This window comes from Podarcis tiliguerta, assembly GCF_965153285.1.
Source record: "Podarcis tiliguerta genome assembly, chromosome: 1".
Classification (NCBI taxonomy): domain Eukaryota; kingdom Metazoa; phylum Chordata; class Lepidosauria; order Squamata; family Lacertidae; genus Podarcis; species Podarcis tiliguerta.
The window spans coordinates 44,479,124-44,492,668 of record NC_139534.1 but is presented as its reverse complement, the minus strand read 5'-3'; the positions used below and the strand labels follow the sequence as shown (position 1 = coordinate 44,492,668).

At 43.7% G+C, this 13,545-nt stretch overlaps 1 protein-coding gene across 6 annotated transcripts in view; it reads right to left on the bottom strand.

Moving 5' to 3' along the window:
- The window catches only part of SLC12A8 (solute carrier family 12 member 8), a 63,510-nt gene extending 53,888 nt beyond the window's left edge, over positions 1 to 9,622 (bottom strand). For 2 of the 6 annotated variants that reach the window (XR_014504184.1, XM_083408700.1), the window contains exons 1-3: positions 8,924 to 9,012; positions 2,949 to 3,170; positions 1,623 to 1,769 (exon numbers count right to left, since the gene is read on the bottom strand). Coding sequence is in view for 5 of the 6 variants with exons in the window: in XM_083408700.1 (XP_083264826.1) it covers positions 1,623 to 1,769; positions 2,949 to 3,068 (267 nt within the window). In the remaining variant the exon portion in view is untranslated. Of the gene's footprint in view, positions 1 to 1,622; positions 1,770 to 2,948; positions 3,171 to 8,588; positions 8,898 to 8,923; positions 9,013 to 9,033; positions 9,116 to 9,494 lie in introns of those variants that run through there. The other 4 variants (XM_083408699.1, XM_083408701.1, XM_083408702.1 and 1 more) reach the window with 4 other exon arrangements.
- Positions 9,623 to 13,545: the final 3,923 nt, after the last annotated feature.

The following is a 13,545-nucleotide window of genomic DNA, read 5'->3' as shown; positions in this document are numbered from 1 at the left end:
AATCCGTTCTGGAAGTCCGTTCGACTTCTGAAACCAAAGCGAGGCTTCTGATTGGCTGCAGGAAGCTCCTGCAGCCAATCAGAAGCCACGGAAGCCCCCATCGGATGTTCGGCTTCCAAAAGAACGTTTGAAAACCGGAACACTCACTTCCAGTTTTCAATCGTTCGGGAGCCGAAATGTTCGACTCCCATCCCAAGGCGTTCGGGAGCTGAGGTACAACTGTATAACTGTTATCAACATATTTTTAAAACTCAATAAATTTGGTATAAGGACAATGAAAGAGGGTGTTTGTTCCAGCTGGGCAGAAGGAGTGCTGCTTACAACCATCACTTCAAACTACACTATGTTCTTTCAGTAGAGCTTGGAGGAACATGAGGGAGGACGTGTAACTATGGCAACATGTGTTACCTGAACAGTTATATTTGATCAGCTTCCCTGTAAATAGCCCAAGCTACTATTTTATTTTATTTTGACATAAAGGGAGAGAAATTAACAAAGCCATAGGAACCCAAGTTTATTTTAAGCAGGTAATTTTGTGGGATTTAAAGAGCTGATAAAATAAAATTTAAATCTGCTCTGTGCCAACAGGGATTGCAAGCTGTAGTCCTAAGGAGCTTAGTTGGAACCAAGTCCTGCTGCCATCAGTTGAACTCAGATGAGTTCCAAGTGATTTCAGCAGAACTTACTTCGAAGTAACCAACAATCTGGAGCAGGCTGTAAGAGGACCAGAATGACTGCTGCACCAGCAAAAAGCCAGACCCAGTGGTATGGAGGGGGTACCTCAAATCAAACCAGGATGTTGCACAGGCAGTGCCTGTTTCTACCATAATACAGCACAGGGCAAAGTGATTGGGGATGCGCCAACCTAAATACATTCTGGCCACCTAAGCACCCAGCTGTGCCAAGGTAGAACCACATGCTAACTATTTGGTAATAATAACAAGATTGTCAACCTAGCAGAATAGCTTTTGCGCCATGTGAAAGGCATGGTATGCTGCTGCTGCAGTCAGTATAAGCCACTTTCTGCTCCATCACAGCTTCCCACATTTCATCAGGAGGTGGAAGGATCAAAAGGTCATCTAGACAAATCATCTTGTTACCACTTGTGACTAAAAAGGATCAATCCCTACAGCAGTGTGGTCCAAACAGAGGCCGAGAGCACCAAATACTATGCAAATTTCTCCACATGGTCAGAGAATGTAATCAGGTTGGCCTGCAGAGCAAAATGTTGACTTGACACCAAAGCACACTGGTTTAAAATTATTTGCTCTCATTATAGTCTTAACTGGGCTGGATTGGGCTGTTTGCCAGTGCTTGGGTTATATCTCCCACTTGCTTGCATGTGTGTGTGTGTGTGTGTGTTTTGTGTCAGCAAGCTGCTTAAAAAACAGACACACCATAGCTGGAGGTTGGATATGTGATGAAGGCTATGCAGATGAATATGCATTCCTCAGCTATTACAGAAGAGATGGTGGAAAGACCTAAAGATGATAAGGCAAAAGAATGGTCGCCAGCACACAGGCTTTCAGCACTAATTTAAATGCAATACCTTAAGAACATCAAAACCAATTCCAAGACAAATCAACAGCTGTATGGCTTGTCATTTAGTTCCCCATACTTACCACCAGCCACCCTGTCCTCAGAAAGAGAACTACTCCAAAGATATTGATCATACAAGAGGTAAAGACTCCGTCCCAAGTGCCAAAGAGCACTGGTTCCCAAACAAAAAGATGTATCTTCCACCAAGGTCTGTTGTGTGTCGGAGAACTCTGAATGAAAATAGGATTTAAAGGTTATGTTTGTTCTTTCATCTTGCTGGGCACCAGCGAAGAGGCACGAAGGGTCAGTACTATAATGCCTGCAAAATGCATGCTTTAAGGATGACAGAACTTGCCCCTTTCTTGCCCCCAGGGCACTTAATTGTACGGAAATGAGAATCCTAAATAAGTCACACTACTGTGGCATCTGGTTGGCCACTGTGACAACAGGTATCTAGAAGGGATGGGCCTTTGGTTTGATTTAGAAGAGCTCTTCATCTTATGAAGGGTAATCATGTTGCCTGAATCCCACCCTACTACAAACAAAACCCAGATCCCCTGTTGATTATAGCCTACAAAGACCTACTTATCAGCAACTAGATTCAGAGACAATTTTTAAGAATGGAGCCAGCAGGTAAGGGCAAAAGGTTCTGACACTTATCCCTCACCCCTGCCATCAAATAGGAAATCAAAAACAAAAAACTGCTTGCCAGCAAGTCCTGTTTTCACAAATACCACTCTCTTTTTGCCTCAGTAGTAATCTTTTTAAATAATAATTTTTGTTGGTTTATTTTCACATTTCTGAGTGAAACTATTTCAATTTATGCAAAACAAATCACAAGACATAAAACAGGGTTAAGGATTGTTATAAATAAATAATCTACATAAACAACTGGAAGAACTGATCAAATAAATTGACATGCTCTAATTAACAAGCATCTTCCTTGCAGGTTCCACATTACCCTTGACTCCCACCCAAATCAAAAGTTATTACTGTAAGGACAAACAAGAATATGCAGCAGGCAGGGCATAATCATGTAAACTAGCTCCTGTATACTCAATAAAGCCATGCCAAAGGACCACAAACTTCTCCTGCGTACTTTGTCCCCTGACAATTCTCATTTTTTGTGCAAGTTTCTCTAATAAGGCAATGTGCCACAGCTTTTGATACCAATATTCAAGGTCGTTAATTGGAGACTATTCCAATGCTTTGTAGCAATTGTGGCTCTTGCAACAAAGTGATTAATTATCAATGATCTACGGAGACTTTTAAACAAATAAATCACAATTTATATACACACTGTAAACTGAACACAAATCTGGACTCTTCTCAGAGCATTACTCCCACCACCTTGCAATGTTTCAGAATTCAGAACTCAGCTGTAGGGAACCAGGGCTTTTGCAACATACCTGTTGTGCTTCTTCGTGAAAAAGTTCTTGCACATGTCCATCATTCCTCATGCTGGTGTTGCCCCTGGGCAAAAACAGCCTGCCATTCACATTAAAGCTGTAGCTGTAGGGTGATGCCATAATGATAATGGAAACCACGGGGCAGGGAACAGAGCTCAATGTCAGCTATTATGCTCAGGTGAGTTCCTGCACAGCTGAGGAGGCTTCATTGCTGTACTTCACCTAGTTCAGAGGAAAGACAGAACAACTCACCATCACTTTCAGATGCAGGCACAACAGTTTTATCACAGATTCATAGAACAGAAGAGTTGGAAGGGTCTTCTAGTCCAAACCCCTGCAATGCAGGAATCTCAACTACATCATACATGGCAGGTGGCCATTCTACCTCTGCTTAAAAGTCTCCAAGGAAGGAGAGCCCACCACCTCTCGCGGGAGTCTGTTTCACTGTCAAACAGTTCTTCCTGCTGCTTAGTCGGAATCTCCTTTCTTGTAACTTGAATCCATTGGTTTGGTTCCTAGCCTCCAGAGCAGGAGAAAACAAGCTTCCTCCATCTTCCGTGTGACATCCCTTTAGATATTTGAAGATGGCTATCTCAGTCTCCTCTTATCCAGGCTAAACATATGCAACTCTCTCAATTGTTCCTCTTAAGGCTTGGCTTCCAGACCCCTGATCAACTTGGTCTCCTACCTCTGCACACATTCCAAGCTTGTCAACATCCTTCTTAAACTGTGGTGCCTAGAACTGGACAGAGAACTCTAGGTGGGGTCTGACCAAGGCAGAATACACAGGGTAGGTGGGGGCCAGAGACTGGAATAATAACATCAGACTGTAGCAAAAACATGCATATCATAGCAAGGATGACAAGGCAAATGCTAAACCTGGTTTTGCTTTTCACAGGTGTGCTATTTGATTTACAATGCCAGCACTTTGACATCAGAAGCACCTAGAACTGAAAAGGAAAGGTTTGCTGGGCAGGCAACTCTTGTCTCATCCCTCCCCATGCTGGTTGGCGGGAGAAAGGGGAGAAATATAGTGCTCACAATGTCTATGAGAGGATGTAGAGGCAAGATGGGTCTTTGAGAATCCACATTGTGGTATACAAAAGCAGGATTATCTTCCTGACCTTCCCACCACAGACTCCCAATTCATCTGCACCTTGATGTTCAGAATCTAGCTGCCACCACTGTCCAAGCTCAGTAAGAAGCCACCCCTCCCCTATCCTGCTTTCCAGCTGCCTTCCTCATCCTTGCTCTCCTGGTAGACTATTGTGAAACAAGCCCAACCCTTCTTTGCTTTACCTGCCCAGGTACCTGTGATGGTAAAACACAGGCAAATCCTTACACTACCACTCACTTCCTTTACCCTATGCAAATCACCAGTTAAGCAGGCAATGAAGCAGTTAAGGTTCACTGATTCCCTGATGTTCATTCCCCTCCAGTGGAAGGAAGGAATCCTTGCCAGCTCTACCACTGGTTGCTGTTTTTCAGTGCAATTGAGGCTTCATGCAGCGGAAAAAGCAGCAGGGGGAATGAACTCTCAGCAACAAAGATAGAGCTTTTATGCAAATAGTCTTTGTCATAAAAGCCAGCAAGGAACATTAACATGGCAGGCAAGTAAAAAATGGTTTCTTAATAAGCTATTCCCGCCCGCCCCCAACAATTTCAAGAAGATTTGAAACAGAAATTTTATTTTGTGAGAGCTTCAGCATTATGTCCACATTTCGTTCTGCACCCAGTGCTTAAAGGAAGTAAAATGAAAAGAAAACCTGTATTGCTGCTCATGCTAGTTTTAGTGCCCAAGTATAAAAAATGATTAAAAATGTGGTTTATAAGGAACCAGTTGCTGTTAAAGAAGAGGGTATCAACATGGTAAAGAAAAGACAAAAACATTTAGTTTGAGGGGCAGGTTCAAAAGTTAAAAGACACCAAAGACTGTATCTCCCTGAAGAATGTGGAAAATGACACCAAACAAACCACAAAACCCCTTAATGAAGAGATCAAAAACCCGTTTTCCATATTCAACTAGATTTAACCAAACAGTAATGTGTAGCATTTGGATGTCACATTAAACTACAGTGTTATCATTGTTGTCATATTTATAGCCCACCTTCTCCTCCAAGAATCTCAAGGTTGAATACACGGCTCTCCCCCTCCCCATTTTATCCTCACCTGTCAGATAGATTAGGCTGACAAACTGTGACTTGCCCAAGCAAAGTCACCCAGTCGGCTTCATGGCTGACTGCGGAATTGAACCCAGGTTTCCAAAGGCTCTAGGGACGCGGGTGGTGCTGTGGTCTAAACCACTGAGCCTCTTGGGCTTGCCAATCAGAAGGTTGGCAGTTCGAATTCCTGCAACAGGGTGAGCTCCTGTTGTTCGGTCCCAGCTCCCGCCAACCGAGCAGTTCAAAAGCACGCCAAAAAGTGCAAGTAGATAAATAGGTACCACTCCGGTGGGAAGGTAAGCGGCGTTTCCATGGGCTGCTCTAGTTTCAGTGTTCCATTGATTGTGCCAGAAGCGGCTTAGTCATGCTGTCCACATAACCCGGAAAAACTGTCTGTGGACAAACACCAGCTCCCTCAGCCTGTAAAGCTAGATGAGCGCCCCAAACCCCAGAGTTGTCTGCAACTGGACTTAACTGTCAGGGGTCCTTTACCTTTTCCAAAGGCTCTAGTCCAACACATTAACCACTATACTATCCAAATGTGTGTCATCTGAATGTGGCCAATGAGCAGTACCATTTTTCTAGAAAGAAGTGCCAGAGTTCACCATGAACTTTTCCCTTGTTCTCTTAGAATGGCAATGGCACCCACCTGATAGGTGCCAAAGCTGAGCTCCTGTGAGCTCCAGCTAAAAAAAAAGCCTTGCCAAGGAGTAATTAGTCAGTGACAGGGTTATTTCACAGAGGCTGTCAGCCTGGTTGTATAAGCATTTACTCAATGGGACTGACTTCCATATAAGTGTGGATAGGACTGAACACCGAGCAATTCTGCCTGAGTATTTGAGACTCTCTTGTGTTTGTAGATAACAGCAACATTCCAAGTTTTCCTTTTCTATAGAAAGATCCTTTTCTTACAGAGCGATTCCAAGCCTTGATCTGTCATGCTGGAAAGGGTTTAGGTGAGGCAGATGTGTTCCTCCATGGAGGCTCTGCTGTGGGGTGGGAGCCTCTACTGCTTCATGCCATACTTACAGGTTTCCCAGAGGCATCTGGTTGGCGACTGAAGAAAACCGTGCGCTGGAATAGATGGACCTAGCTGGACACTTATTTATATCCTAAAACATGGGTAGGCAAACTAAGGCCCGGTGGCCAGATCTGGCCCAATCGCCTTCTAAATCCGGCCAGCAAACGGTCTGGGAATCAGCGTGTTTTTACACGAGTAGAATGTGTCCTTTTATTTAAAATGCATGTCAGGGTTATTTGTGGGGCCTGCCTGGTGTTTTTACATGAGTAGAATGTGTGCTTTTATTTAAAATGCATCTCTGGGTTATTTGTGGGGCAAAGGAATTCTTTCTCTTTTTTTTTCTCTTCCAAAATATAGTCTGGCTCCCCACAAGGTCTGAGAGACAGTGGACCGGACCCCTGCTGAAAAAGTTTGCTGACCCCTGTCCTAAAACATGGATTGTTGTTTCAAAATGCTGCACTAATTCATTCTTCTCTTCTACCACTGGAGCATTCAATGCTGTATCCACTAACCAGAGCATAATTGAACTCAATGGGACTTACAGCTAAAATGGGACATACAGCTAAGATGATTGTGCCCAAATTATATCCATAGCAGATTGTGTGGCTGTTAGCATGCAAATATAAACTGAGTCTAAATCACATCTCTCCAAGACTAGTTGAGCCTTTTCTGTTCATTTAGCAACACCAAAATTTCTGCTTTTGCACCTTAGGATATTTTGTCAATAAACACAAAACTAAGGAAGCTCTCTAAGCTGAAATCACCGCTTTCAACAGATGGCTGGTTTATAAAAACAAAAAGGTTAATATATTTCTCGCCGTATGTACATGTGGCTCACTGGCTTCCGATGGGGCTCCCTTTCCTATTAGAGAGGTTACTATTGGCTGTGCTATGTAAAGTGATCCAAGATCTCACATGACTTCATTTAAATAAAAGCCTTAACCAACATCTCACCTCATATCTTTAAAACACCTTATTTTTAGTACTCAAGGGGGAAACAATTTTGTAAAAAGTGAAAATGCATTACAGCAAATAAAACCTAATGCAGAACCTGTAAGTACACAAACATTCGTTTTACTGAGGCACCATAACTTCCCAGGCAGCCTCCATTTTTAAGCCAGGGTAATAGTAGAGATTACACCATTAAGGAAAGTCTCCTGTAGTATTATCTTATAGTGGCTTTTCTTTAATACTAAGCACTACAAGAGAACATTGTAAGCTGAGCTGCTGCATTGTAAGTTTTGAATACGGTATTTTATAAATCTGGGTATCTCTCTTGAATAATATCACCAATCAATAAATAGGACTTGATCCATTGATCACCTGCTCACACAAAGGAAAAGTCAATGATCTCCAATGAGTCTCTCATCATCTCCATCAGTAGCCCTTTGCACCACATCCCACATCATCTCTAAAGTTCTCCAAACCTTTGGAACTGGCTTTATTTTTGGGGTGGGGAAAGCAGAGGGTTACAGAGGACTGTATTTGTATGTTGCTGTACGCAAGGGCAAAACTAGGCTTTATTTCATCCAGGTCAAAGACCCAGTTTGGCACCCCTCTATGCACATTTGCATACATACACACACAGGCTGGGAGCCTCAATGGTGCCACTCTGGGGGCTTCACCCAGAGCAAAAAACCTGGCTAGCCCCCTGTAACTCCGGCTGTTCACACCAGAGAAGGGACAGGGATGTGTCTTCACCCAATGCGGATTACAGCACAGTGGTACCTCGGGTTACATACGCTTCAGGTTACAGACTCTGCCTACTCAGAAATATTACCTCAGGTTAAGAACTTTGCTTCAGGATGAGAACAGAAATCGTGCAGCGGTGGAGCGGTGGCAGCAGCAGGAAGCCCCATTAGCTAAAGTGTTGCTTCAGGTTAAGAACAGTTTTAGATTAAGAACAGACCTCGAGAAGGAATTAAGTTCTTAACCCGAGGTACCACTGTACATGTTTGGTTTCCTGGTGCAACCTGGCAACCTCGACCGTAAACTCCTATCCCATAAAGCTGTCATCTGCGCATGTGCAAGGGCTGTCCCAAATGTGAGCACCTCATCTTAACTACTATGTGAATTTGGCCTACGTTTTTTTTAAAAAAGGGAGCTTATCTGAGGGAAAGTGCATCAAAGAGAAGCATTTCTACAGGATACCTATGGACTAGGATTAACCGGATGAGCACACCAGCAGTGGGAACACATTGGAGCTGGACTAAAGCGTAAAGCGCACACAGCCTCTGCCTTTGCTGCCTCGTTCCACGCATTTTTCACTCAAATTAGAAGGGATTCACTACTTGTTCTTTTTCCAGCGGGGCTCCTGCGTCAGTAATGGCCGAAATCCAGTATCCACACAAACACCCCCCCGGAAAAAAAATTCCTGAATCTTTATGCTAAGCAAAGCGCTGCACGTTGAAATGGTGTCCTCGTTCACGCAGCTGTTCCAAAGCTCTGGAGCCCTGCCTAAGAGGTGAGGGGCGCCGGCCGCACCTCGTTTAGCATGCCATCACCTTGACGCGTGTGATATTTTCTTATAACCCCCCCCCCCCATTAATGAAATCCTCTTTTTCCAATGCAACTTTTAAATACATACTTTAAACATAGCATTATGCCAATAAATATGCAGTTCCAAAATAGGAAAGAGCATAACGAGGCTTTTGTACGTTCTGAGCGAGGAAGAGGGCTCCCCTAACAGCTGCCGGTGTTTGAACGCGACAGGCGCCGCGACGGGGAAAGGCGGGAAACGCTGGGGTCTCGTCCACGCGCCTTTTGACTCCCGAGAGCAGCCCTTGGGGCACTTGGGCGGGTTTCCCTCCCGAGCTGACGAGGCCTGCCTCGCGCCCGGGCCTGCCCAACCTTCCACGTTCACGGCGCCCCGCCGTAGGAGTTTCCCGGATCCGGGAGGCACCTGTTGCGACCGCCGCCTCAGCTGCCTGCTTGCTTTCTCACGGCATCCGGGCGGGGCCGCTTGCAGCCTGCTCGTGAACTGGAGAAAACCTGCTGCTTCGCGTCTCTTGCGAGCGCCGCCCCGCCGTCGGTGAAAAACAGTATTATAGCGGCTGCTGGGCTCTTTCAGGGCGAACAGCCTCCTCAGTTTGCAAGCCCTGGATTCTTTGGACTGCTGGAATTCAGCCTGAATTCGCGCAGCTTCGAGAGCACAAAGTCCCAGGCATCTCTAGGAATGTCCCCTGTCAGAAACCCGGGAGAGCAGCTGCCAGTCAGTGTAGACATTAGCGAGCTCCCTGAGGATCTCCCCACTGCCTCCTGAGGGTGCGCTCTTGCGAGAGCGCTCTCTCGCCCACAGACACCTTGCAGCAAAGAGTTGCTTGAATTTATCCAGCCCGGGGGATCTGCTGGATACTTACGTACCTTGTTTCTTCTCGGCCTCCAAAAGCGAAGGATGCAGCTCCCCCCCCCCCGCCCCCGCCGCCTTCTAGTCAGACCCTTTGCGATCAAGTCTTGCTGGACAGCTGGGACGGACAAGCCACCCAGGTGCCACGTGGGCCGGACTGGGGGTGGCTGGGTGCAGGACAGGAAGGGATATTCCCACGTCAGGATGTTTGCTTTTCTTTTGGCCCTCCCACCTTTAAGGCTTTACAAAAAGGGTTTTAACTGAGTCGTTTGTTCTTGACAATAGGAGGGCGATAGCACACCCTTTCACCGGTGACATTATAGATCAGGATTTCTGGTGCGCCTGGATGTGTGCACATCTTGCTGGTTGTATCAGTTTTATTTGTGGGTGAAAAGGCTGCCCTCTAACTTTGGAATGAGTTTTTATATATTTCGATAATCCTTTATATATAGGTCTGTGAGGACAGAAAGCAACCCAGCCAGGGGTGTGTGGTATAAATAATAAAATTGTTGTTGTTACCAGTTCTACTACAGTACTACTACTTTTAAAAGGGGACAAAAAACCTTACTCCAGAAACAGGCTTTCGGTGGGATTTTTGGAGCTCTCAAATCACACACACACAAATATACGGGAATACTGTACTAAATACACAAGGCACTTTGTGTTCCTATGTTTTTTCCACATTTATAGAAAAATAATACTGGAGCACAATTAATTACCCAGCTGGTTTTTAAACCACATACATCCTCTTAGCATTTACAATTCTTCTGTGGAAAAGAGAGGAAAAACTACTAAAATTAGCTCTGACCCCTGAAGCTTCCTCTTCATAAGAGGCCTGTCACAGTCGTTTATATTTAGTAGTTTTCTTCTCCTGTCTTGGCATAGCTTAATTTTTTTTAAGTAGGAAGGGAAATCAAGCAATGCAAGTGTCATATGTTGAATGAGCAAGAGAGCATGACAACAGAGCCAGATGAACTGGTTTATCAAGGCTAAACCAAAGAAAATACACAAAATCAACAGGATTCTGGCAAGCAGTACTTTAAAAAAAATGCTTCTTTTCATAATACATTGCATGTCTTTTGGTGCACAAATACCAGAAATATGAGATGAATGCCTCCCAATAGGGTTAGCTGCTTCCTAATAGAACCATATTTTTGTCCAAGGTCTAACAAATATTTTATATTGCTGATGGTGGAATCAGGAGAGCATTTTCCATATTATAGTGCAAGGAGTCGTGGAAGAGAGAACATTTTATAGGTCAATCTATGGTGCATTCTCATCTGGTAACTTCCTGAGCTCTATACATCTGAAGTCACATTGAGTTCAGGCAAGCAGGTATATGCTTGGAGCCAAAGAGACCAAGCTGCAGGAGGTCTCCAAGTGAAGTTTCGCCATAGACAGTGCTTTTTACTCAAAATGCACATGAAGTGCTTTGACTGTATATAAAAAGTATTTTTACATTTACATTTGTTCATTTTTTTTTCTAGAAAGATTCATGAGTCTAGGTTGTAAAACCCAATTTGGGCAGTGTAGCTTGGATGAGTGGTGGTTTACTAATGGGTTACCATCATTCTGAAAACCAGCACTTCACTGAATAATAATTCTGGTGAACCTAACAAGTAGACAGCAAATGTAATTTGTGGCTAGGCAATGCCGCAGCTGAACTATATAACAACATGCAATATTTTTAGGCCTCAAGTTGCCACAGCAACAGCCAAGTGGACTTGCCAAATCAGTGGGAACTTTCACAATAAGGTAACTGTTCCACAGGATCGTAGTCTTTGGCTGGTGAAAATGTAAGGCATGCAAAGACCATCCATTTTATTCCTGTGCTGTAAAAAACATCAAAATTCAACATAAATTGTCAAAATGGAGGGAAAAATCTGAACTATGATCTTCAGCAGGGAAAGAACAATTTTAGTGTGTCATTAAAAGAAGAGCTATAGCTCAAAGTGAAAATGTAGCCCCGCTCAGACACATAAATGTTCCCTCAAGGCAGGCTTCCTCAAAGGCTCTCCAGATATTATGGCCTAAAACTCCCATGATCCCTAGCTTGCAGGACCAGTGGTCAGGCATGATGGGAATTGTAGTCTCAAAACATCTGGAGGGCCAAGTTTGAGGAATCCTGCTTTAAGGCTTTTTTCAACGAGCCTTCAAAGCGGACTTTAATCCTAGTGGTATCTGTAATGGATTTGAATTGGTTTTATGTATGTTGGAGGGTTTAAGTTGTGTATGTGTGTATTGGTTTTTAATTGTATTTATATATGCAGATGTTTTAGCTGTTTTTAGTTTTATGTATATTTCTATCACTTTGGGATGCCTCATGAGTAGTTATTCTTAATTGAATTATTTGTTATTATTCTATGAAAACTTCCATGTTTCTGATTAACCTTTAATAACACGCAACATTTATATGAATCTGATGTGTGACAGATGTAGAATATTGCCTCTGTCACTACTGCTCATTTGCTAGCCCCTCTTAGCCAAATTCCCACCACTGGTAAAGGCTGCTGGGCCTTTTCTTTGCTCTTGTCACTGGTCACATGCTTTGAGAGGGCAGATGAACAGGCAATGACAGCAAGGAAAAGGAGCAGGAAACAGCAGGAAGCCAAGCCAAGCATGAGAAAGTACAGCCTGCACTAAAAGTATATGGGCTTGAAGGAACACAGCCTAGTAACCTGGGCAAAAAGCAGGTAGCTCCTGTGCACATTGTGAAGGCCCTGCACCTGATGCGCCCTGGAGGCAGACCCTTCCAGTGGGAGCAATCCAGAAGCCCTAGGCTCTGTGGTTTAGAACTAGTGTAGAAGCAAAATAAAAGAAAAAATAGGATCCTCTGCAGATGTGTCATGCAAGATGCCAATGAAGCAAAACAGAAGGGCCTGGCAGGGAATCACTTCACTGAAAGACTAGTTTTGTGTAGAAATTTCATGTGATCTTACTGGGAATGTTCCTAGTTGTCTTTTGTTAGCTGTGGGATCCATTTCATCCCAGGACACAGGGAACCACAGCTCATCGAGGGAATGGTGTGGGGTGAACACAAGCTTTGGCTGGGGTATGTAACATTCTAATCACACAATTCACATCTGAGTAGATGAACTGTCAGTGGTAAAAGATTTAGTGGGGAAAGTGCTTTTTGCACTGCAAATGAGATTGTTGTTATGCTTGAAGAAGAGAACAGGGTAAATATTCAAACACAGACGGATTAATTTAGCCTGTGTTTTATTTATCCATTTGGGCAATGTATAATCCACTTGTCAGCCAAACGAATCTCAGAGTGGGAATGTGTGGTTTGATAGTGATTGTGGTAGCAGTGGTTGTTTTAGAACTTGATGATTTCCCAGCATCAGGGGGTGGAGGAATAAATATTTTAGGCTTTTAACTTTTGTGTATTTATGGTGGCAGAGAAAAGAAGAATCCAATTAGCAGAATATGTGAATATAGCACACAGCCAAGAGTAGATCTGCATGACCTTATCCACACCAATGCAATTCTAATTGTCTAGAGCACTGGTCTTCAGCCTGGGGGTTGAGACTCAATTGTGGGTTGCAAAAGGAGCACTACCACCATGCAAGTATGTGGAGAAAGCTTAAGAAATGGGTGCCAAAGTGCATGCTTGGGTTAAATGTGGTTCCTGGGTCTGGAAAGGTTGAAGATACCTGGTCTATAGCATTGGCTAAGTAAGAGCATACTGGAGACATTCAGTCTGGGATGGCAAAAGATACCATTGTTTTCACATGACAGCCATGTATCAGGGACTGGAGCAAAATATTGTTAGCATAAATGTGGTAATCTTTTCACCCTAGAGGGAAAAAGCTACATACCCCCACAGAGACTGAAATAGGCAGTGATACTTTGTTATCTGCATATTCTGACAAAGATGATCCAAAGGAGGAGGAATCCAAGATAGGTATACATATAATGTTTTGTAAGGAAACAGAAAACTTTTCAAACAATTCACTGCTTCAGAAAAATCTGGAAAAAAGTGGTTTTAATATTAAGTTGCCTTTTACAAGTGACAATCACAACAGAATACTAATATTCTTCCTTGCAATCCTTGCAATCCCATAG